Here is a 23,200-nt window from a genome sequence, read left to right as displayed (position 1 = left end):
TCATGGAAACAGCAGATGCCAAAGGAATCCAAGAATAAAGTCCTTTATTGTCTTCCGAGCTGTGGTGATAGGGCTGGGGACTCCAGGAGACTCAGGTGGAACTTCCCTGGACCCGGTTGTAGAGGAAGATGGCACCTTTGGCTGAGGGGCAGAGCTCAGCCCACATTTCAGTCTCCTGCAACCTCTGCATACTCTGTGGGGAGAGACAGTGAGACCCAGACATCTCAGAGTCAGGTTTCTTGTGGGAGCTGTGCCCACAGTTCCTGAGCCTCAGAGCCTCATGTTAAGGGAGCTGAGCAGGTCCCTGGCACTCTCCTTTGGGCTGAAGGCAACCCCATGAGGACTTCTGGCTCTAGAGAGAAACTCTGAGACCTGGGAGCCCCGTCTGACTCAGGCCTGGGAGACAGACGTGCATCACCAGGCCTCTGCAAGCCCCAACCCAGCTGCTTATCCAAATGACACACTTTACCACCTCGAACCTGTTTCTCCACAAAGATGATTCCTGTGGATTCGTGGGCCTCAGGTCCCCCACTCATGTAGTGTCTCCTCACCTGCTCAGAAGTCAGGCTGCACCTGGACAGGATGTGAGAGTGGCCTGGTGAGTGCTTAGCCCCTGGAGGGTCCCTGTGGAGCACCAGCTCCCTCAGCCATGCCCCTCAACCACCCACCTACTCCAGGACCCAGGATTCTGTCCCCCAGAGATCACTCACTGGACGTAGAACTCAGCACTGGCACGGCCGGCACTGGTCTCATTGCAGGCGATGCCCAACAGCAGCGGCTGGCTCAGGGTGAGTGGCGGCACATTCACCTGGGGCCAGGGGTACCACCTGTCAGTGCCCAATTCCCACATCCCTGCCCCCTCAATGAAGAACAGCATGTTACCCTAGTACAGCATTTTACAGTTTGTAGTTCAAGTGCTGAAAGTCACAGAAAGTCCGATCTTGGGCACGTTCATTTCATGTGGGAAAACGAACTGGAGAGATGGAACAGTTTGCCCAGAGTCACCCAAGGGAAGTTGCTTTAGTAACTGGGACTCCTATTTATTCCTCTTTCAACAAACCTGGTGGGGAAGTAGGCAAGACATTTATCATTATCCCCACTGTAGGGAGGAAAACCCTGAGGCACACAGAGGCAAGGGTTAGAATTCCACTTCAAGTGTGCCTAGCTGCAAAGCCAAGCTCTTTGCTCAATGCTGGATGCCTAGGACTTCCCTGACAGTCCAGCAGTTAGGAGTCCTGTACTCTCACTGCCAAAGCCCTAGGTTCAATCCCTGGTCAGGAAACTAAGATCCCACAAGCCGTGTGCCAGTCTGGAGCTGTGGAATTCTGGCTTGTTCTACCTCCTCCCTGCTTGCCCACAGCTCTGTTCCGCCTGCCCCTCACTCACCTCATCACAGATTTCCTGGAGGACACTGGAGAAGAGCTCATGCACCACCAGCTCCCCAGGGAGGTCCTTGTGCAGGGGGCTGTCACCTGGGCACAGGGCCTGTGAGAGGTCAAGCTCAGTCTCTGCTCCCCTCTTTCCGCCCTACTTTTCCCCCACATTCCCTGGCCCTGAGGGCCACTTTCTCTGACCCCAGCCCCCTTTTTCCAGATGCGAAACTACAGGTTCAGCTAGGTTCTCAGTCCCCACCCCCAACCCCACCCCCAGTTCCCTAGCTTCCCATGGGTCTGGGGCAGGATTCAGCGGAGAGGCTGAGAGGCTACCCCTAAGAAGAGACTTTGGAGAAGCACCAGGCCAACTCCCCTTTTAAGAGATGAGGAAGACAATGCTGAGCTTTGTGGCTCTTTGTGCCTCTGCACCCAGCCTGGCATCTCACCTGAGGCTCAGGATGCCCACCGGGCACGTCCACCAGCCCAGGTGCCTCAGCCACCTGGCCAGATCGGCGCAGGAAGACAAGGAAGTCATCAGCAGTGGCCAGTGTAGCGCCCACGCCCAGGGGGTCCGCCAGGTAGGCTTGCTTGTCACCCCAGTCGGTGGCCCCCTGCTGTCGCAGCCAGGCAGCTGAGCTGGCCCAGTTGGTCCCCAGGAAGTCTTGATAGGAAGTAAGGCCCAGGCGCAGGAGCAGCTGTGGCCCTGGCGAGCCAGTGGGCACCAGTGTGGCGGAGTGCAGGCGGAACTTGGGGGCATTAAAGAGCCAGGGCTGGGCCTGAAGCCGGCTCTCCCAGATGGCGGTGATGGCCTTGTCCCCTCCTGGCAGTGGGCGACGATCATAGGCTGGGCTCAGCTCAGCCCGAACCTGCTTCTCAGGCAGCCCCCCGAGGGGGCACTGCAGCAGCAGGGACACCTCAGGGTCCATGGCCTGGAGAGGGCAGTTCTGGGGATGACACAGCCAAGACTGTCACCTCGGGGGGCCCACAGCCTCCCTTGGGCGCGGCAGCTGGCCCCCTCTGTCACAGACTTCCTGAGGGTACCCAACCCCCCGCCCCCCAGCCCTTCTGCACTCCCCTGACCACTCCCTAGGCAGTAAAATGTCTTATCATCCCAGCAAGAGCTCCGAGGCTCCTGCTACCAGACATCCCTTAGACTCCCTGGCATCCTTACAACCCAGAGGTCCTGGGTCCTGTCTCCCCCGCCAGTGCCCCTGTCTCCCCAAACCAAAGGTCTTGCCTCCCCCCAGTGCCCCTGTCTCCGCAAACCAAAGGTCCTGGCTCCAACTCTAGACACGCCGGGACCCCTCCCACCGTCTGGAAGCTCCAGCTTCCAGCCGGCACTCACCGGCCCACTCTCCCGCAGGCTCCGCCCCTTTCCTCGGAACGGAAGTGCCTGCCTACTTCTTTCTCGGCTTCTCATTGGCCGGTCCCGGCGCTCAGGGCCCCGCCGGATCAGCTGCCCGGCACCCCGAGTCGGTGAGCCTTCCTGTCTGTCCCCGCTCCGTCTGTCTGGCCGGCCCAAACAATTCCGCCCGTTAGCCTGGATGCCGGCCGCGCCTCCCGAGGCGCGCCTTGCGGAGCAGACCAGCGAGCCTAGATCAGGGGGGCTCAGCTTCCCTGGGACCCGTGGCTGACATAGTGTGACCTTGGGAAGTTTTGCCTGCTGGGCCTCAGTTTCCCTATCGGCTCCAGGGAGTTGGGGGTGGGAAGTGAATTTAGTGATCTGAATATCCCCCTCCCAGCTCTCACATCTTGAGGCTCTTTGACACGGGGCAGCATGGGGATGTGGGAGGGTCCTTAACAGTCTCCATGTTACTGCTCCCCACAGGTCTTGGCCATGAACTCCACTGGAGGAAGGAGGAGGGAAGCAGCTGGGCCCAAGGGTAGAAGGGCTCACAGACCCCCCCGGGACCAGGTGCTCCCCTCTCCACCCTCACCCCTGCTCCCAGTGTGGGAGGGCAGGGGAGAGCAGCTCTGAGCCCTGCTCCCTGGGAAATGCTGATGGCATGGGAGCGGGAGCTGCTGGTTCATACTGTTCCCAGGAGCACAGGGACTGCTGTCCCTCTGGTCTCCTTCTGCGGCAGGTCACTCAGATTTCAGGGTGAGCAGCTGGGAAGGCAGGGTCACCACTGAGACTGAGGGTCAGCGCTGGGCTCTTTCAGGACCGAGACGTCCAGCTGTCCAAGGCTCTGTCCTACGCCCTGCGCCATGGGGCCCTGAAGCTGGGCCTTCCCATGGGGGCCGGTAAGTGGACGTCTTAGGGGATGGGCCCAGGAGTGCTTAGAGCCCAGGGAGTAGAGTGAGCCGGTCGGTAATCGCCTTCCGCCATGGTTCCTACCACAGTCCTCCGGGCCAGCACAGTAGGTACAGGGAAGGCTGAGGCCCAGAGCCCAGGATCATGTCCAGGGCGGACTGGGAGAGGAGCCTGTGTCTGGCCAGGCCTGGTGATAGCTCCAGCCCAGTGGCCCAATAAACACACCGAGATTGGGCACTAGGGGTGTTGGGGCAACGGATGTTTATTGAGTGTCCACTCTGGGCTGGGTTCTGTCCTCAAAAAGGTCCATTGATCTTTGTGACCCTCTGTGAGACAGGCGGGACCTGTCTCTCCGTGAGACAGAGCCTATTTCATGTAAGGTAAGGGACTGAGGCCCAGAAAGGGGGGGACTTTCTAAAGGTCACATGGGCTCTGGTCTTGCGGTTTGAGGCTCCTCCTGTAAACTCTGGCCCAGGCCGGAGCAAGGTCAATTCCTTACCACCCTGCCTTCCCACAGATGGTTTCGTGCCCCTGGACGCCCTCCTGCAGCTGCCCCAGTTCCGCAGCTTCTCAGCTGAAGATGTTCAACGCGTGGTGGACACCAATGTGAAGCAGCGCTTTGCCCTGCAGCCAGGGGACCCCAGCACCAGCCCCCTCATCCGGGCCAATCAGGGTCACTCCCTACAGGTGGGTACTAAGGGGACAAGTGGCAGAGCCATGTGCGACCCCTGCCTGTGAGGGGAGGTTCACTGCCGCCCTTCCCCCCGCATCCATCCCAGGTGCCTGAGTTGGAGCTGGAGCCCCTGGAGACCCCGCAGGCCTTGCCCCTGATGCTTGTCCATGGCACATTCCGGCAGCACTGGCCGTCCATCCTGCTCAAGGGCCTATCCTGCCGAGGAAGGACACACATCCACCTGGCCCCAGGGCTGCCTGGGGACCCTGGTGTCATCAGTGGTCAGTGCCCCTCCCCCAAGCTACTCCTACACAATCTGTCCTTCCAGGTCCCCCTCCGAGGGTCATAGCCTCTTGTCTAGGGCCAGCCCATACGCTGCATGCAGGAACAAACCCCTTCCCCACCCACTGAAATGAGCCCAGGACCCCAGCCCACCCAGGTTTGATAACTACAATCCAGACACCCCAGGCCCCAGCTCCAATTGTCCACTCAGGCATGCGGCCAAATTGTGAAGTGGCTGTGTTCATCAATGGGCCCCTGGCCCTGGCAGGTGAGTCTGGACACAGGAGGGACCACCCCAGGCCTTCTGAGAGGGCTTGAGTCACAGGTCTGGCTTTGTCTGCAGATGGAATCCCCTTCTTTCGCTCTGCCAATGGTGTGATCCTGACTCCAGGGAATGCTGACGGCGTCCTGCCTCCCAAGTATTTCAAGGAGGCCCTGCAGCTGCGCCCTACCCGTAAGAACTACCACCCCAGCCAGCCTGTTCTTTGTGCCTGAAGCCTGTGCTCTCTGCCCTCACCTCTTTCCCAGCTTGCAACCTCAGACTGACTTAGCTCTCCCTTCTCTAACCAACTCTCCTCTCTGTCTCAGGAAAGCCCCTCTCCTTGGCCGGTAATGAAGAAACAGAGCATCAGAGAGACCCCGCGCATGGCTCCAGAGGAAGAGGGATGACCCAACAATAAAATATTTATTTTTTAAAAAATGTATGAAACTCTGAGTTATCATCCTGTGGCTGCAGCCAGTCTTCCTCGTGTGCTCAGGGACTTCAGCTGGGTCAGAGGTGTTGGTCCTGGCCACTCAGACAAGGGAAGGGCGGGTGCTGTGCAAATGAGGGCCCACCCTCCCGGAGGATGGCAGGGTCTGACCCAGCCAGGACCCTGGTCTACACAAAACCAGTGACAGTGAGTGAATGGGTCCAGCTCGGTCGTTGCATGTCTGGAGAGGGTGTGGATGGTGAGTCCCAGTGGGTGTGGACTTAGGAGTGGTCATGGCAGGTGGTGAGCAGGCGGGGGCAGTGAGACAGTCTTCAAAAGGCCTCGTGGCCTCCCGTGAGCTGCAGGAAGAGGTCCTCATCCAGCTCCTCCCCCCGGGCCCTCTCCCGCGTGGACAGGAAGATGTAGCCCCCAATGTACTCATGCACAATGCGGCAGCTGGCGGACACGCAGCTGAAAGCCACGTTGATGTGCTCATCAAACTCGATGGCCACCTGTGGGGCGGGCGGTCAGAGGGCTGGTGCCTTACCCCTGGCTGGGTCCAGCCCAGTCCCAGGTCCCTCCCCCGACCCTCACTCCAGGCCCACCTGCCGGATGTCCCAGTTGACATTCCACTGGCGCATGTTGCTGAAGCGCCAGGTCTTGACCACGTCGCCCACGGACAAGTCAATGCGGATCAGCCGGTTGTTGGCGATGCCCAGGATCTCATCTTTCCTGCTGCCCTTGAACCTGGTACCCAAGTGGAGAGTGTGAGGGGGAAACCCCCGACTCTGCATGGCCCTGGAACCCACCCAGAGAGCCTGGTGTAGCACTCAGGAGCAAGCTGGCAAGTTAGTCCTTTAGTTTCTCTGGGTCTCAAGTTCCTCATGGAAAATGGGGCTTCACTGATGTAATCACTATGATAGCATTTAGCAGCATCAGCCAAATAGTCCATGCCTTTCAATAGGAACATTTTTTTTTTTAGCATCATCCTCAGCTTGTTCCTGCCTACAGGCTCGGAAAGTGGGCAGTCAAAGGGGGTGCTCCCTTCACAGCAGCCACTCAACCTTGTCCTATAGACCAGCTGCCCAAGGCCCAGAGAGAGAACGGTGTGTGGCACGGCTGGGATGGGTGCAGGGGGCCACCCACTCTCGGCCTGATCGCCGTCTAATGTGTGCTGCACAGCTGCAGGATGGAGGGGGTGTACATGGGCTGCCCTCAGTAAGGTCTACCCTCCGAGGACAGGAAGGAAGGCTTCACATGGTGCCCCCAGGCAGCAGGGGAGGGCTGTGTCTAATTGAGCAGGCTGGGGTGGGGCTCCTACCTGACCACAACATAGGAGATGCCGAAGTCGGGGAGGGACTGCCAGGCCTGGATGAAACGCAGCTGGGCCTCAGACAATGAGAGCTGGGCCACGTTCTGGTGGGCTTCCAGGATCCGTGGAGTGAGCTGCAGGACCATGCTGGTGAGGGGCTGCCAAGGTCCCTGAGACCCCCCTGCCTGTCCCCATCAAGGAGACAGGATGTAGAGCCTGGGGTGGGGACAGTGCCGAGCCTGGGGTGGGGAGTGCCCGGCGTGGGGCCACTGGCGTGCACCCTGTCTGCATTCAGCCGCGTGAGCTGAGCCAGACCCTGAGGAGGACGGGGCAGCTGGACTGTGACCCCTCCCAGAGGGTTACACCCAGTCTCAGGACCCAGGAAGGAGAAGGATCGAGTGAGGGCGTGCATTTCCAGGGGAAGGCTCTGTGGAGATCCAGAGGTCGAGGCTGGCCAGGTAAACCCTCTGGTCATTCCCACCACCCACTCTCCCTGGCACCTGTTTGGCCTTGAACTTTCTCTGGAAGCGTGGGGCCACAAGGCCATAAGGGTTGAGGCCCTCAGCGGAGGCATCGGGACCCTGGGGATGGTTGCCGGAGCCCCCACCGCCGCCGCCTGTCCGCTGCAGGCTGAGGAAGGCCAGGATGGCCTGCACCTCGCTGGAGTAGCTGCTGTCCGCCATGGTGCGGCCCTTGGAGGCCAGTCGGCAGCCAGCCATCCAGCGGGCATACTGCTGTTCCTGGGGTGGGATGGGCGGGAAGAGAGGTGAGGACCCTGGTCTGACCCTGACCCTTGCCCCTTGCCTGGCCCCGTCTCGTGCCCCTGGCTTGGCCCCGCCCAGCACCCATTTAGCTCCAGCCTCCAGGGGCCCTGGTCCCGGCCCTTCACGCACATCCTGGCACCGCAGGTAGATCTCACTCATGCCCTCAGGGGAGGGCACCAGGAGTTTGATGCAGAACTTCTGGCCCGAGACGTTGACATCGGGGACCACTTCACAGCCTGGAGGAAGAAGGGATGGGCTAGGAGGCTGGGGAGAGGAGCCCTGGTGCAAGGGCCCTGGGTGAATGCCAGCCCTGCACAGCGGCCTCGGGTCAGAGGGCATCTTCCGGCCCCTAGTTGGAAACAGGTGAGAGCATTCACCTGGCCAGTCCCAGGTGGGTCAGATGAGGCCCCTGCATGCCCCTGCCCCACCCCTGCCCTTGTCCCGCAGACCGCCATCACTCACCCTTGAGGTTGAGCTGCTGGATGGGGTCCCCGGGGGCCTCTTCCTGGCTCTTGTAGTAGGACAGGGTGGTCTCCTTGAACACCACCCAGTGCTGGCGGTACCCCTTCAGAGTCAGTTTCCGGGGCCTGAGGGTGTGGCGGGAGGTTCAGGACAGGCCACCTCCCTCCCCACCATCCTCTCTCCGCACTGGGCCTGCCTCCAGCAGGGCTGCCAAGGCTGGACCCAGACTCACCGGAAGATCCGGAGATGGTCCTTGAGTTCTGGGATGGTGGTGAGGCTGTCCTGGGGAGAAGAGGTGTCAGGGGGGGGCACCCAGACCCTGCGCTCAGCCCTGACCCCAGCCCTTGACTGGAGCCCCTCCTCACCAGCATGTCCGTGGGTGCCGACCCCTCCAGCTTCACCTCCAGGTTGCTCAGGGCTGCATCCAGGTCGTCCAGCCCTGAGTCTGTGCCCGCCGGTTCGTCCACCTCCCCGCTCTGGGACAGCTTGTTGATGTGGTACTGGAGGGGGCACGTGGCCAGGGACGGCTGAGCCGGCAGCTCATTTGCCCAACAGGGCTTCCCCTGATGCAGGGTTCCCGCTGGAAGACCCTGCCCTGGGCCTGGCCTGCACCCAGCCCCCAGGGGCCCTCCCGGCCTGCCCGGTACCTGTAGGGCTGCAAACACCATCATCTCCTCCTCGGTGCAGTCAATCTCTTCCAGCAGCAGGTCCCACCGAGCCTGCTCGTACAACTGGGTCAGCCGCACTGGGTCTGTCTGGAGGAAGGGGCAGGCTGGGTTGGTTGGGTGACATCTGTCCTGAGCACCCCATGCACCCAGCTCCCCACAAGCCTCCGGCCTCAGCCCGGCCTATGCTGTGCAAGCTCATGGAGTGGTTCCACATGGGCAGCAGACCCCAACCCCAGCCTGCCAACCCCATCTGCCCAGGCAGGCGGCAGCTTCTTCCCTCTAAACCTTTCTGGGCCGATATTGACTATTTGTCTACTGTGTGCCCTGCGTGAAGGGACAAGGCTGGGGCTGAGTAAATCTCTCAATAAATAAGTGATTCAAAGCGATAAAGGAAGTAACTTCCAAAGCAGGGGCTCACTCGTGTGCTCAGGCAAGAAGCCCACAAGTTTGATGGTGATGAGAAAGAATGGAACCAGGGTGTGGGGGTGGGGGGGCTGCTACTCCCCAGAAGGAAGCATTCCGGGAAGGCTTCCCTGGGGAGGTGGCTTGCTGTGCTGACACCTGGGAATGACAAGGAGCCACTGACGAGAAGAGTGGTAGGAAGGACATTCCAGAGAGAAGGAGCAGGGACCTCAAAGGGGCAACCCCAGTTGCCCATGGAAGTAAGACTAAGCCCACACTCCCTCTGAAACCCACCAACATCAATAGCAAAGGCATAACAAGGATAAAGGCAAAAGAACTAAGAAGAGAGAGGGGACTAAAGCAGGTTGAGAGATACTAACAAAATTTTGGAAGACGAAAAGCACAAACATGGACAGGGACTGAGTTGCAGGGACAGAGAGCTGGGTTCTCACACTCTTTTCCCTCTCTTGTTCTATGGCAAAGGCACTAATGAGTTTGGAAAAATCAGAAAGCAAACAGCAAAAAGAACTAAGACCTGAACAGAGGCATCCCAGTTCATGTCGTAGACAGGCTCAGGTCTGGGAGGTGAAGGTGTTAGTCGCTCAGTCGTGTCCTACTCTTTGCAACCCCATGGATTGTAGCCCTCCAGACACCTCTGTCCATGGAATTCTCCAGGCAAGACTACTGGAGTGGGTTGCCTCGCCCTTCTCCAAGGGATCTTCCCAACCCAAGGATTGAACCCTCGTCCCCTACATTGCAGGTGGATTCTTTACTGTCTGAGCCACCAGGGAAGCCTTTCTGTGAGGCAAGGGTGGGCTCAAATGAGGACCATAGAAAGTCTGTAAATGGAACAGTCCCTCCCTACTTCCTGCAGCTGAGTGACTCCCTGCTCCCAGCTGGCACCTGGTAGAAACCAGAGATTTACTCTCTCAAGATGCTGAGCCAGTGCATCTGGCACTCCCGGCACAGCTGGGTGGGAGTACGTGGTACTGAAAACAGCTGAATGAGGAGAAAGTTGGCATTTTGAAAGATGAGATACCCTCAGCCCTTCTCCATTTGCCATCAAAGACATTGGCAATGAGCCTTCTATTCCCCAGTCAGGAGATCAGAGCTTTCACTGCTGAGAAGCCAAAGAGAAATCCCCCAAAATGAGGGGCATTCCTGCCCCATTTTCCCCAGGAAACCCTCCCAAATGCCAAGCCCTATTTATCCACTCAGGTTTCTAATTGGCTTCTTAGAGCCTTACTAAGTATGAAAGAGCAGGCAGGGATTATCCACATTTAACTAAAACTGCTGGCATGAACTATAGTCAGGGGGAAAAAGAACTTGGAGGAAATAAAGACAATGTAGAGAGCAGAAAAAAGCTTTAAACACTAGTTGAAATCCTTACAGAGACAAAATTCTGTGCTCATAAAACAAGAACAGGAAGCTATTTTGAAAAGGAATGTAATCATAAAGGTATAGTAATTAAGACAACATGGTATTGACAGAGACAAATTGATCAGTGGAATCAAAAAGAGTTAGAGGCAGGGACTTTGCTGGTGGTCCAGTGGCTGAAACTCTGTGCTCCCAGTGCCGGGGGCCCAGGTTCCATCCCTAGATCCCACACGCTGCAACTAAGAGTTAACATGCCGCAAATAGTCTCCCGTACTACAAGGAAGATCAAAGGTCCTGCATGTTGCAAACTAACGCCCGACACTCCCAAACAATTCTTAAAAAATATCTAAAAAGAGAGTCAGAGAGAGACTCATGTATGTTCACCTTGGGGCAAGGGAAATCTCGCCATCACTGGGGAAAGGATGTTCTTTTCAATAAATGGACCTGGGTCAATTGGATACCCATATGATTAAAAAAAAATTTTTTTTTAACTAAAAAAAATGTAAAGTATTTGTATCTCTGCCTCTTACGACATACAAGCTCCAGTTGAGTTGCAGATCTGAATAGCAAAGTGAAAACAGTAAAATCTTTAGAGAAAAATAGGACTACATCTGTGCAATTTTAGAATAAAAGGTTTCTTAAACAGGATGTAAAATATATTAATCATGAAACAAAAATATGACTCAGACTATATTAAAATTAGGAGCTCGTGTTTCTCAAAATAAACTACTAAGAGAACGAAAAGGCAAAGTATTCTGTGCTTTGTGAAAATATATTCACAATATATTTATCTGTCAAAGTACTCTGCACAGAATATATGAAGTACTCCTACAAGGCTATACGAAAAAGATAAGTACCTCAGTGTAGAAACTGGTAAAACATTGGACAGCAGCTTCACAAAAGAGGATATCCAAAGGGCTGATAGTCATGTGAAAAAGTTCCCAACTTGATTAGTCATCAGGGAAATGTACATTAAACCCACATAGGAAAGCAAATCAGTGGTTGCCTGGGTGTGGAAGAAGGAATGACTACGAATGGGCACTAGAGAACTTTCTGGGGTGATGGAAATGTTCTAAAATTGGATTGTGGTGATGGTTGCATAGCTGTATCTTACTACAAATAAACTGCTTACAGCGGGTGGTTTTTATGGTATATAAGTCATATCTCAGTAAAACTGCTTGAATAAACAGACAAAATACCATATGAGATACTATTACACACCCACCTGAATAGCTAAGATGGGAAAGGTAGGAAATACCATGCACTGGTGAATCTGTGGAGCAGCTGAAACTCTCATCACTGCTGGTAGGGGTATATGGGGTGTGGTTATCTACTACAGCTAGACCAGTGCCTGCCCCATAACCCCTGGTGGCTCAGAGGGTAAAGAATCTGCCTGCAATGCAGGGGACCTGGGTTCACTCCCTGGGTTGGGAAGATCCCCTGGAGAAGGAAATGGCTACCCACCCCAGTATTCTTGCCTGGAGAATTCCATGGACAGAAGAGCCTGGTGGGCTATAGTTCATGGCGTCAAAAGAATAGGGCACACTTTCACTTTTCAAACTAGTGCATGCCCTGCAACCCAGCAATTCCACCTCTTGGTGTATACCTTACAGATACTATGGTATATGTTCACCAAAAGACATATGCTGGAATGTTCATAGTGTTTCTATTCATAATAGCCCAATCTAAAAACTGTACAATGCCCATCAACAAGAGAATGGAGGACTTGCCTGGTGTGCTGGGTAAGAGACCTCCTGCCAATGCAAGGGACACGAATTCAATCCCTGGTCTGGGAAGATTTCATGTGCCATGGAGCAACTAAGCTCATGCTCCACAACTGCTGAGCCCACAAGCCTGCACACGGCAGTGAAGAGCTGGTGCAGCCAAAAATTAATAATAACAAACAATAGAATGGAGAAATTAAAATCAACTGTGGTGTATTGACAGCCTGAAATATTACACACCAGTGAGAAATATGCTACCCTATATGCAACATGGATGAATCATACAAGCATAATGCTGAGTGAAAAAAATAGACATAAAAGAGTACATAGAATGTGTGATTTCCTTTATGTAAATTTCAAATATGGGCAAAACTAATCTATGGTGTTAGCAGTAACATTAATGGTTCCCCCTGTGGGAGATACTGCTTGGCTTCTGAATGCTGGTAAAGTTCTATTGCTTGATGTGTTGGTGACATTTGTGAGTATTTCTAAATGTATATGACACTAAGAAATAAAATAAAAAACACTAAAAAGGGACAGTCAGAAAATAAGAGCTCTTAAAATTTAAAAAGACAGTTGCAGAAATTATAAAGTCAATCGATCATTTGGAAGATCAGTCAAGGAACTTTCCAGAAAGTAGAACAAAAAGACAAAAAACATGAAAAAGGAAAAGAAAAGATAAATATCTAATTTTTTCTTGTGAAAATAAATCCAGGAGGTGTAATATATACTAAGTTCCAAGAGGGGAAAAAAAAAAAAACACAGAAAAATGGAAGGCAGTAAATTATTAAAGAGTTTGTATTTCCAGAACTCAAGGACCCAGGCTTCTGATCTGAAAGGGCTCAGCAAGTGTGTGGGACAATCAAAGAAGAAAGATTCACATGAGGACATACTATTGAGAGATTTTTTTTAAACATCAAGAGATAAGGAAAAGATTCTTTTGTGTCTTGTTTTTGTTTTGGCTGTGCTGTGTGGCTTGTAAGATCTCAGTTTCCTGATGTGGAATTGAACCCAGGTTATGGCAGTGAAATTGCTGAATCCTAACCACTAGATCACCAGGCAACTCCCAAGAAGATTCTTAAGTTTCTGGGGCCTCTCCTACTCCTCCAAGAAAAATTGAAAGGGTCACATATGGAAGGGCTGAAAATTAAATGGAGTTAGATTCTTCAACAGAAACACTACAAACTCGAGGACAATGAGAGGTTGCTTCACAATTTGGCAGGAAAATGTTTCAAACCTAGAATTATGCAAACTTTCATGTGAGGACAGACCAGCGACCTTTTCAAACACACAGGATTTCAAACCACTTAGGGAAAGCTATTACCAGTTTGCCATTTTAGGGCAAGTCATTGAAACAGAAGCTCCATTGAGATGAGGGAGTCAGGAATCAAGAAGTCAACTATAGGAATTACCAGGAAATAGTGAAGGGAAGTTCAAGGACAGCAGTCAACCAATGGGTCTAGATTGCTGCCATTCCACGGTTCTCTCCAAGATGTAACACTGGTTGATACCCTAAAGTAACCAATCATTTTGAAAGGGGCATTGTGCTCCAGCTGCAGTGTTGGAGGGACTGGGTTATGTTGGAGGAACATCCCACCTCATCACTCTGAAGAGCTCTCATGGCAGGCCACAGATTCACGGAGAGTGTCCAGAGAGACTTTTGGCATCTCACTTCTAATTGTGCACAGATAGGCAATTAACAGATGGTAAAGAATCTGCCTGCAATGCGGGAAACCTGGGTTAGGAAGAACCCCTGGAGGAGGGCATGGAAACCCACTCCAGTATTCTTGCCTGGAGAATCTCCACAGACAGAGGATCCTGGAGACAGTCTATGGGGTTGCAAAAAGTCGGACACGACTGAGCAACTAAGCACAGCACAGACAGTTAACAGAAAATAAATAAACCATGAAAGGAAGTATAGTCACTCTGTGGCTTAGCTCAGAACGCTATTTATATGTGTTACCATTTACAACTGCGCTCATGTTGTTTTAACCAAAAACTACAACATAGCTCAGTTGGGAAGATGCAAAAGAGGTGTATGTTGTAGGGGAAGGAGGGAGGATATAATACAGCTAAATTTTCATCTTTCATACAAAGTGAATAGATAATGCATGGAATGAAAAAAATCAAGGGAATAGACATATCTAAGCTTGTCATATAGAGACAAACACTAGAATAAAAAGCTAAAGACTTAAAACCTACAGTCTCTAGGGATCAGAAATCTGGGATAAGAAGAGGTAGAAAGGAAGTGTTTTTCTGTTGTTGTTATTACTATTGGGACTATTCAACTCCTTAAGCTGTTATTTTGATTAAAAATAAAATTTAAGGGATTTTCCTAGTGGTGCAGTGGTTAAGACTCTGTGCTTCCACTGGTGGGGTACGGATTTGATCCCTGCTCAGGGAACTAAGATCCCACATACCACAGGTGCAGCCAAAACACAAAACAAAACAAAACAAAACATTTAATTTACAAAACAAAGAAAACAGGAAAACCAAATGGATTTTAGATAGTGGATAACAGACCACCCTGAACAGCAACCACTAATTGCTATGAAACAAGTGAATGAATGGTGAGATTTCCCCAGCTTGCTGCCTGGAGCAAGTGTGAGTGCTGCAGGCGAGAGGAGGACCCCAAATGGAGCCCAGCATATTCCCCAAGGTGAGAGGTGAGCAGGTGCAGCTGAGAATTTGGCGAGTCTAAGGCAGCTAGAATTCACAGGGCAGAGGGCTGCAGAGGAGAGAACTGCACAGAGAGAACGTTCTGCATGGAATCAGCAGAGGGCTCCTTTTGAGTCTTTAGCTGATGAATGAGTGTGTAAGAAAACAAGCCCAGGCTGATGGAAGAAAACGTGGACATTTGCCAGAGCTCACACCAGGGTGGGAAGAGCTCATACTCCCAACAGAGACTGGAGAAACCTCATCATATGTATACAACATCAGAATACTCAGGAGGCTCTTGCCTCAGTAATAGGGTAAATTTTTGTCCGGTCTAATTAATAATTGCCTTTGCCTTTGCGCATGCTCAGTTGTGTCCAACTCTTTGTGACTCCATGGACTACAGTCCACCAGGTTCCCCTGTCTGTGGAATTTTCTAGGCAAGAATACTAGAGTGGGTTGCCATTTCCTACTCCAGGGGATCTTCCTGACCCAGGGTTTGAACCTACATCTCTCATCTCTCTCTCTATCGTGTCTCCTACATTGGTAGGCAGATTCTTTACCAATTGGCCACCTGGGAAGTCCTAACTAATTATTATAAATTACAATTATTAATGTTCAAAGCAAACCTTAGAAGGATCAAACTGTTTCCAAGTGCCTTAACTTTATCCCCAAATAAGATTTTAAAGTGTTTAAAAAACCCAGCACGTAAGAGCATAGGATTTGTAGTGTCTGGTATCAAATTAAAAATTATCAGGCATGAAAAGAAGCAGAAAAATACAACTCATAATTAGGAGATAGTCAGTAGAAGTAGATCCAGAAATGACACAGACAATAGAATTAGTAGACAAAAACACTAAAAAGGTTTTATTTTTTTGGCCTTGCTGCATGTGCGATCTTACTTCCCCACCCAGGGATGGTTTAGTCTTAACCACTGGACTGCTAGGGAAGTTCCTAAAATGTTATTTTAAATATATCTCGTATGTTCAAGAAGATAGAGGAAAGCATGACCATGTTAAGGAGAGATGGAAAATGTTGAAAAGGTCAAAACTGAACTTCTAGGCAGGGTAATAATGGCAGATTAGACAAGGGAGAAGAAAAGATTCGTAAACTTGAAGATAGAGCAATAGAACTATCCAAAATGAAACACAGGAAAATCAGGCTGGGGGAAAGAAAAAACTGAACAGAGCTTGTGTGAACTGTGGGACGATTTTCAGTGTCTAATCATCATGTAATCAGACTCCCATAAAACGGAGGCACAGAAAAGATACATGAAGAAATAAAGGTCAAAGATTTTCCAAATCTGATGAAAACTACAAACTCAGATTCCAGAGGCTCAATGGACCCCAAGCATGAGTAACTTGAAGCAAACTAAGGCATAGGATCATCATTCTTTAAAGCCAGTGGTAAAGAGAAAACCGTTTAACAGCAGTCAGAAAAAGACACATTACCTACAAAGGAACAAGCCACAAGACTGTGAGGCAGTATTTTTAAGGAAAAAAAAATACTGACCGAGAACACTACATCAAAGAACAGTATTTTTCAAAATCAAGGGCAAAATAATGACTTACAGAGACAAACAAAAACTGAAAGAATTCATCACCAGTAGGTCAGCTTGAAAAGAAATGTTAAAGGAAGTCCTTCAGGCAGACAGAAAATGATACCAGCTGGAAATCTGAACCTATACACTGGGATAAAGAGCGTAGGAAATGGTGTGTGTGTAGGCAGAGAGGAAAGACTGCTTTCTATATTTTAAAAAATGGATTTGCAGGACAATTGACTGAGGGAACTGTCTTGTGTCTTGACTGTATCAGGTCAAGGTCCTGATCATGATACTGGTTGGGGGTAACTGGGTAACCAGTGGGATCTGATGTATTAGTTCTTATAACTGTCTGTGAGTCTACAGTTACCTCAAAACCAAAAGTTTAATAAAAAATAATGGACTGGCTATTAAAGTTTAAATAATTACAATGGGACTTCCCTGGTAGCGCAGTGGATAAGAATCTGCTTATTGATGCTGGAGACATGGGTTCAATCCCTGGTCCAGAAAGATTCCACATGGTGCAACTAAGCTTGAGCACCACAACTACTGAGCCTGTGCTCTAGAGCCTGGGAGCCACAACAAGAGACGTGTAAGTGCAGGGTTTTTGCCATGAGTCCGTGGTAGGAGGAAGCACTGGGCAGACAGGGAATCAAGAGTTTTGTTTCAAACAGAAGTTGAGATGCCTGTTAGGTGCCAGAGCAGAGATGGCCAGTTGGATATGAGAGTCTAGGGCTTGGACACAAGAGTCTAGAGCTCAAGGAGGAAGATCTGGGGTGGAGGTGGTAAAACTGAGAGCTTCAAGAGCACAGAGATGATCCTGAAACCCAGGAGGCTGGAGCTTCCTGGGAGAGAGGGTGGAGAGAGGAGCCTGGAGAGGGAGCCCTGGGGCCCGCAACTCCCAGAGGCTGTGGAGATAGGAGGAAGGGCAGAGAGGGGCAGGGCAGCTGTAGACCCCTGAGCAGCGCGTGGGGATCCTAAGCAGTCAAGTAAGAAGTGGACTGGGGCACTTCCCTGGTAGGCCAGTGGTTAAGACTCCATGCTTCCACTGCAGGGGCCACAAGTTCCATCCGTGGTCGGGAACTAAGATCCCGCATGCCCTCCATGCGGTACAGACAAAACCAAAACAGCATGGAGGGCTTGGTCACCTCAACAGGACGGGGAAGAAAGACTCCAGGATGGAGTTGGCTGAGGAGAGAGAGGGCATCAAGGAGTACCCACTGGAAAGGCTTCTGGGGAGCAAAGACACGGCACCCCAGGGTTCTGTAGACAACGATGCTTACAAGCTTTGCAGGGAAGTGGGGACAGAGAAGTGGGGCTTTTGAGCCTGTTTGTTGCCATGCCGACGGCAGGCAGGTAGGGAGCTATACAGGCGTCTGCCTGCAAAGCTTCACCCCTCACCTGCCCTGGTTCCTGCCGGTCCCAGTGCCGCTGCCTACAGAAGGCCTTCCCTGAGCCCAGGTGCGGGCGTCTTTCACTTGAGCAGGCTTCCCAGCATCTACCACGGTCTACACTGAGCTGTCTCTCCCTGTCGACCCTTGAGGAACAGGCCTTGGCATCCACGGGGGCCCAGCACCATGTTGGTGGAGCTAACCAACGGGGGTGTGGACCGACAGACAGCTGGACAGACTCCCACAGGTGTCTAACCTTCGCGGAGCCCAGACCTCTGACACAAGGTCCCCCGCGTCCCACTGGCCCAGCCTCCCTTCTCCCTGACCCGGCCCACCTTGGGATCCAGGTCAAAGAAGCTGTAGTACTTGAAGCGCAGCCAGAGTGTATCCCCAGCCTTGACGCCCTGCTGCATGAGGCACCGCGAGGAATCCAGCCACCTGGACCAGAGCACAGGCCGGGGGTCAGGGCCGAGCCAGGGGCAGCGGGGCGGTGCAGGGGGCCGGGCTGGCTCGGGGGCAAGCACGCACATACAGGAAAGGGGGCCTGCGGACGAGACCGAGCAGGCCACAGGGGAGGGGGTGGGCTCTGGGAGCAGGACACGTGGCGTGGGGCACCAGGGCGCGTGCAGACCTGGGGGGCCGCGCACCTGCTGTGGAGCTGGGTTTTGTCCAAGAGGGAGCTGGGCCGAGGCAGGCGCTGCAGCAGAAGGGGGTCCGGCGGAGGCTGCGGCCGGCTCAGCATGTGGTAGCAGGCCTCCGTCTGGGCACTGTCTGAGAAGTGGGCTGGCATCCCCCGGAACGACGCAGGGGCCACGCCTGAAGTGCGGGTGGGGGTCAGTCAGGCCCGGTACGCCTCACCCACTCACCCAGGCCTCTCCCAGGTGGCCCCCTCCCCAGCAGCATCCCTGGGCTGCCCCAGCCTGCGCTTACCCCCGACCAGGACGACCTTGGTCAGGTCATACACCTCCTCCTCCGGCTCCTTTTCTTTCTTCTTCTTCTTCTCCTTCTCGGGAGCCCGGAGCAGAGACAGCTCCTCAGGGTGCCGGATACCTGAGGGGAGCCGGGGCCTCAAGGGGGGGCCAGGGTCCTGCCCTGTGACCTCCCGCCCCACCCATGGGCAGTTTGGGGTGGGTCCCAGCCCCCCAAGCTGGAGGGGGAACAACAGCTCGGCACGGATGAGGTGACAGTGGCTGGGCCTGGCAAGGGAGGGGACCTTCCCCCGGGCTGGACCCTGGCAGGGGGCAGCGTGGGTGCCACCCGGGGACTCACTGAGGAGCCGGCAGATGGCCACCATGGCCTGGAAGAGGGGCTGGGAGAAGCTGGCGCGGAGGCGCAGCGCCCGGCGGTTGGGCAGCCGCAGGATGACGGGCCGGTGCTGGGGCCCGAAGAAGAGACGGGCGTCGGCCAGGATCCCGTATTTGTCCAGCGTCCAGTGGGTCTGCAGCAGCCACTGCCTTTTCTGTTCCCACCAAATGGCATGGTCTGACCAGTCCTGCTTGCGTTCTGTGGGGCCACAGGCAAGGGCGACCATGTCAGGCTAGGTGGGCCCTGTCCCCAGCGCTGAGCACAAGCCTGGGATCCAGAGGTGGTAAACACCCACTCCCCGGCCCAGGCCAGGAGCAGGGCCAGGCTGGAGGCCTAGGACTGAGGTCGTGGCAGGACGGTTGTTTGCTGGCTAACCTGCAGGTCCCCTGGCGGGTGGAAGGTTTCTGACACAGGCACGTGGCCGCGCCGGTACAGAGCACGCGCTTTCGGTTAGAGGTGCGAGCACCTCGAGGTCTCATGCAGCCAGTGACAGAAGACGCGCACTCCCCTCTTGATCCTCCCCCAGGAGCCTGAACCGGTGCCAGGTGATGTCCCCTAGTGTCAGAGCCCTTCCTGGGGAGTGGTCCCATCTCCGGCCCCAACTCCACCTCCTTCCAGCCTCCTCCTGCCCAGAAGCACCCGCTGCGCCTTCACTGTTCTTGGTTTTGCGGTACCCACTCCTGTCTCCTCATGGCCCTCTGCCCTTGTTCTCTCTCGCTGACCCCTCTCCAGGCCGGCCCCTGCCCATCCCCATTGGTTCAGGAAGAGGACCCTCTTCCCTCTGGCCATGCCTTTTCCCAGGGTGAGGGGGAGCCGGTCTCATCTAATCTATGGCTTCATCTTTCTGCTGTGAGCCCCAGGCCAGAAACCCACTGGCTAAGGGGCACATCCATTGGCTTCGATCATTCCAGAAACCCTTGTTCGCCTGCCTGCACGCCCAGCTCTGGGGCTATGAATGCAGCAGTCCTGAGTGCCAGCCCCCCAGGGGCTCCTCTTAACCTTGCTCTGCCTGACTCGGTGGGGGGGGGGGGGGCGGGGAGGTGGCGCTTCCCAGGTGGTGCTAGTGGTAAAGAATCCACCTGCCAGTTCAGGAGACATAAAGAGACACAGGTTCAACCCCTGGGTCTGCCCCTGGAAGAGGAAATGGCAACCACTCCACTATTCTTGCCTGGAGAACCCCTTGGACAATGGAACCTGGCAGGCTACAGTCCATGGGTTGCAAAGAGTCGGACACGACTTAGTGGACAGAGGTGCCCCCTCCCCTCATCAGCTCCCTGTAGACCCTGGGGACGGGGTGACAAGGGCCCTCCTGCTAGGCTGCCTCCCATTCACCTTCAGCCACATTTCATCCACGGCAGTCCCGCCTCCACACTCTACCTCCTGTCCAGCCTTACTGCCTCCAGCCCGCCCTGTTGGGAGGGGCCTGCCTTAGCCCAACAGCCTCCGCTGGGAACCTTTCCTGCTGCTCTCCACCTCCAGGATGGAATCCCAAACAGCCGACAGAACAGTCCCCCAGCCTTGTTCCTTGTCACACTCCAGGAGTCCTCCCTTGAGCCCCCCACGCTCACCCTGTTCAGAACACGCCCCGTGCCCCAGTGTCTTGCCTAGCTCCTCCCTGTTTGCAGCCCCCTCTCGGGATTCATGGGCTTCCCTTGTGGCTCAGCTGGTAAGAATCTGCAATGTGGGAGACCTGGGTTCGATCCCTGGGTTGGGAAGATCCCCCAGAGAAGGGAAAGGCTTCCCACGCCAGTATTCTGGCCTGGAGAATTCCACGGACCATACAGTCCATGGGGTCGCAGAGTCGGACACAACTGAGCGACTTCCACTTCACTTCACTCAGGATTCACACTGTCCCAGGCTGGGTGCGACCTTCATGCTGGCTTCCCCTGTGCAGCAGCCCACCCTGGCCCTGAGCTGGCCCCTAAAGGTCGGTCTCACCTGCCCAGCTGTTCTCCAGGCCCCAGGTTGGCACTGCCGGCTTGGCTGGGCATCAGTGACTCTGACGCCCTAAGAAAGGAGTGGGAGTCGGTGGAGTGGGGACAGTATTTGCTGGGCGGGGGACAGGAGGAGCAGGAGGGACTCGACTCTGGGGGCCCAGCAGCCTGTGGAGGAGTGTCAACCACTCCAGTACTCTTGCTGGGAGAATCCCTTGGACAGAGGAACCTGGCAGGCTACAGTCCATGGGGTTGCAAAGAGTTGGACGTGACTTAGCACGCACGCAGGCCTGACTCTGGACTCGACAAGGAGCACCAGGCTCCTTGCTGAGGCCTCTTGCTTTGCCATGGACCGTCCCCTGGGGCCAGCTGGGCCTTCTCTCTGGGCACCTGGTCTTCACCCTCTCTGTCTTGCTCGGCCGGGCCTGCCTGAGTCTCTTCACCCAGTCTCCTGAGGGACCCTCTGCTGCCCACTTCTGCTTTCACAACCTCCTGGGGCCCTGCCTTCTGGAGGCTCCCCTCACTACCTCAGCCTTGTGGCCGGGCTGTCCGGGGGGGCCCCACACTCTCCACAAGCCACTGACCTCCCTCCTGGGCTGCACGTGGCGGGGTGGGGGCTGGATGGGCCTGAGGCAGCCCGCCCCCGCCCCGCACCCGCAGGGGCCCAGGTCGTGGGGTGGATGGGCCTATCGTGGGCCTGTCTTCCGGCTCTGGTTATCAGAGCCAGCCCGTCGCCCTCCCAGGAAGGGGCAGCCCCCACCCCAGCAGGGAGAGGCGATGAGAAGCCCCCTGTCGCCGGCCCTGCTCCCCTCCAGGGCTGATACCACAGGAGGCTCTGCTGTAACTTCCTGTGGGGGCAGGGCAGTCCCACCCAGGCTGGGGCCTGTCACCAGCATGCTGAGGGCTTCCGCCCAGGGACAGGGCGTGGGCGCAGGTCCCCGAGTCACCAGGAGCCCCCTCTGGCCTCCCCTTGGCCCCCAGAATGGGACCTCAGCTTCAGCCCAGGCAAGGCCTCTCCTGGCCCAGAGGACCGTGGCCGGGTCTGGTCCTTGGGGATCTTAGCAGAACCAGCTGGCATGGAGGAAGGGCGGACGACAGTGGGAGGGAGGGGAAGTTGACTTGGGGAAACGTCTTTTTTGGAACCAAATGATTAAGCTGGCGCCTGAGTCACTATGACTCCATTATCGAGGGCCACGCAGCAGGGCCGGCCCGGAAGCCCCGGGGGAGCCGGTGGGCGGCAGGGGTCGTGGGCACTCACTGATCTCCTCCACAATCTTCAGGAGCACGCCACCGATGTGTGACTCCCCTGTGACGCGGAGGGTGAGCGACTCGGCCTCCGGGTCCTCCTCGCCTATGAACACGCGCAGCTCCCAGGACGAGTCGATGTAGTCCCCGGTGGCTGTCTTCATGCCTGCCATGGCTGTGGTGGCGCTGAGGAGAGGATGGGAAGGAGGCGACTGGGCAGCTGGGAGGTGGCCTGTGGTGCCGGGGACAGCAAGGGGCCAGAGGGCAAGCCTGCAGGTTAGAGCGCCGCGGCAGCAGCAAGACCCGGGAAGCTGGGTTGTTCCAGGTGAGAGACTCAGACCCCTCTCTCCATCACAATGGTTGAGTTTCACAAGGGCCCCTCAAGAGACCACATTGCCCAGCCCTCTCCCTTTGTGCAGATGGGAAGATAAGGCCCCCAAGAGTAGGAAGGGGCTCCCCAACACCACCCAGCTCAGTACCAGAGCTGGGCCCAACGTCCACCTGCTTGCCCAGCCGATAGCCCAGCCCAAGCCCGCCCCGGCAGCTGCCCACCCTAGAAATGGTGAACCCAGGTCAAAAAACAGTCCCCATCAGACCCAAAGCTCCACCCCAAAGCCACTGACGCCTCTCAAGGGCCGTGGAAAGTCCAGGTTGCCGCACGGAGAGAGGCGTGCTGGGCAGAGAGGGCTGCCAGAGGGCGAGGACGAGGAGGGTCCTTGGGCCTCCAGCTGCCCACCGGCTTACCTTGCCTGCAAGGGGCTGGGGCTGCAGGTGTGTGTGTGGGGCGGAGGTCGGCGCGTCAGCCACTCCTGGCCGTGGCCCACACACCTGCAGACCGCTGTGTGCTTCCTCCCTCTCCGCTTTCTCTTTGGAGTTTCCTTCAGAGGGCAGCCCTCACTTATCAGGAGCAGGGCGGGCTCGGCCCCTCCCCAGGGCGGGCGGGCGCTGGGTGCAGGAAGCAACTGCCAACACAGCCCTGCCTCTGCTACCAGTGAGCACAGGAAGCAAATGGGGCTTGTGGACCTAACACCCCACAAAGGGTCCCCTCATTTGGAGGGAGGCTCGATGCAAACTAGAAAAGCCACCAGTTCGGGTTCCCTTGTAGGAAGCCATCCTTCTCTGGCCGGCTATGAGGTGGGGTCTTCCG

General features: G+C 55.0%; 3 protein-coding genes across 7 annotated transcripts; 1 reads left to right on the top strand and 2 right to left on the bottom strand.

Moving 5' to 3' along the window:
* Window positions 1–27: 27 nt before the first annotated feature.
* Window positions 28–2,878, bottom strand: NUDT22 (nudix hydrolase 22). 2 transcript variants are annotated; one of them, XM_069566123.1, is made up of 6 exons: window positions 2,719–2,878; window positions 1,820–2,317; window positions 1,387–1,485; window positions 711–808; window positions 480–573; window positions 28–193 (listed from the first exon to the last, which is right to left on the bottom strand). In XM_069566123.1, exons 1-6 carry the CDS (start codon window positions 2,791–2,793, stop codon window positions 92–94), a joined length of 966 nt encoding a protein of 321 aa, XP_069422224.1. In that variant the 5' UTR covers window positions 2,794–2,878; the 3' UTR covers window positions 28–91. The 2 variants fall into 2 exon arrangements, with proteins under 2 accessions (XP_069422224.1, XP_069422225.1); XM_069566124.1 differs by having other exon boundaries at window positions 2,640–2,728.
* On the top strand, window positions 2,743–5,282 carry TRPT1 (tRNA phosphotransferase 1). 2 transcript variants are annotated; one of them, XM_069566126.1, is made up of 8 exons: window positions 2,743–2,849; window positions 3,202–3,288; window positions 3,536–3,617; window positions 4,145–4,314; window positions 4,407–4,581; window positions 4,794–4,850; window positions 4,926–5,036; window positions 5,171–5,282. In XM_069566126.1, the coding sequence occupies exons 2-8, from the start codon at window positions 3,211–3,213 to the stop codon at window positions 5,260–5,262; spliced, it is 765 nt and encodes a 254-aa protein (XP_069422227.1). In that variant the 5' UTR covers window positions 2,743–2,849; window positions 3,202–3,210; the 3' UTR covers window positions 5,263–5,282. The 2 variants fall into 2 exon arrangements, with proteins under 2 accessions (XP_069422227.1, XP_069422228.1); XM_069566127.1 differs by having other exon boundaries at window positions 2,808–2,849; window positions 3,458–3,617.
* On the bottom strand, window positions 5,249–23,174 carry FERMT3 (FERM domain containing kindlin 3). Of its 3 annotated transcripts, none has more exons than XM_069566106.1 (15): window positions 22,798–23,174; window positions 22,067–22,239; window positions 18,839–19,072; window positions 18,500–18,619; window positions 18,217–18,385; window positions 17,905–18,007; window positions 8,460–8,567; window positions 8,178–8,312; window positions 8,045–8,094; window positions 7,813–7,937; window positions 7,480–7,586; window positions 7,087–7,326; window positions 6,596–6,720; window positions 5,880–6,021; window positions 5,249–5,786 (listed from the first exon to the last, which is right to left on the bottom strand). In XM_069566106.1, the coding sequence occupies exons 2-15, from the start codon at window positions 22,224–22,226 to the stop codon at window positions 5,607–5,609; spliced, it is 1,998 nt and encodes a 665-aa protein (XP_069422207.1). In that variant the 5' UTR covers window positions 22,227–22,239; window positions 22,798–23,174; the 3' UTR covers window positions 5,249–5,606. The 3 variants fall into 3 exon arrangements, with proteins under 3 accessions (XP_069422207.1, XP_069422208.1, XP_069422209.1); XM_069566107.1 differs by having other exon boundaries at window positions 22,067–22,285; window positions 22,798–22,989; XM_069566108.1 differs by having other exon boundaries at window positions 22,067–22,323; window positions 22,798–22,968.
* Window positions 23,175–23,200: the final 26 nt, after the last annotated feature.

The sequence above is a fragment of the Ovis canadensis genome, chromosome 21, assembly GCF_042477335.2.
Source record: "Ovis canadensis isolate MfBH-ARS-UI-01 breed Bighorn chromosome 21, ARS-UI_OviCan_v2, whole genome shotgun sequence".
In the NCBI taxonomy this organism is placed as follows: Eukaryota; Metazoa; Chordata; class Mammalia; order Artiodactyla; family Bovidae; genus Ovis; species Ovis canadensis.
This window is presented reverse-complemented; position numbering and strand designations above follow the sequence as displayed.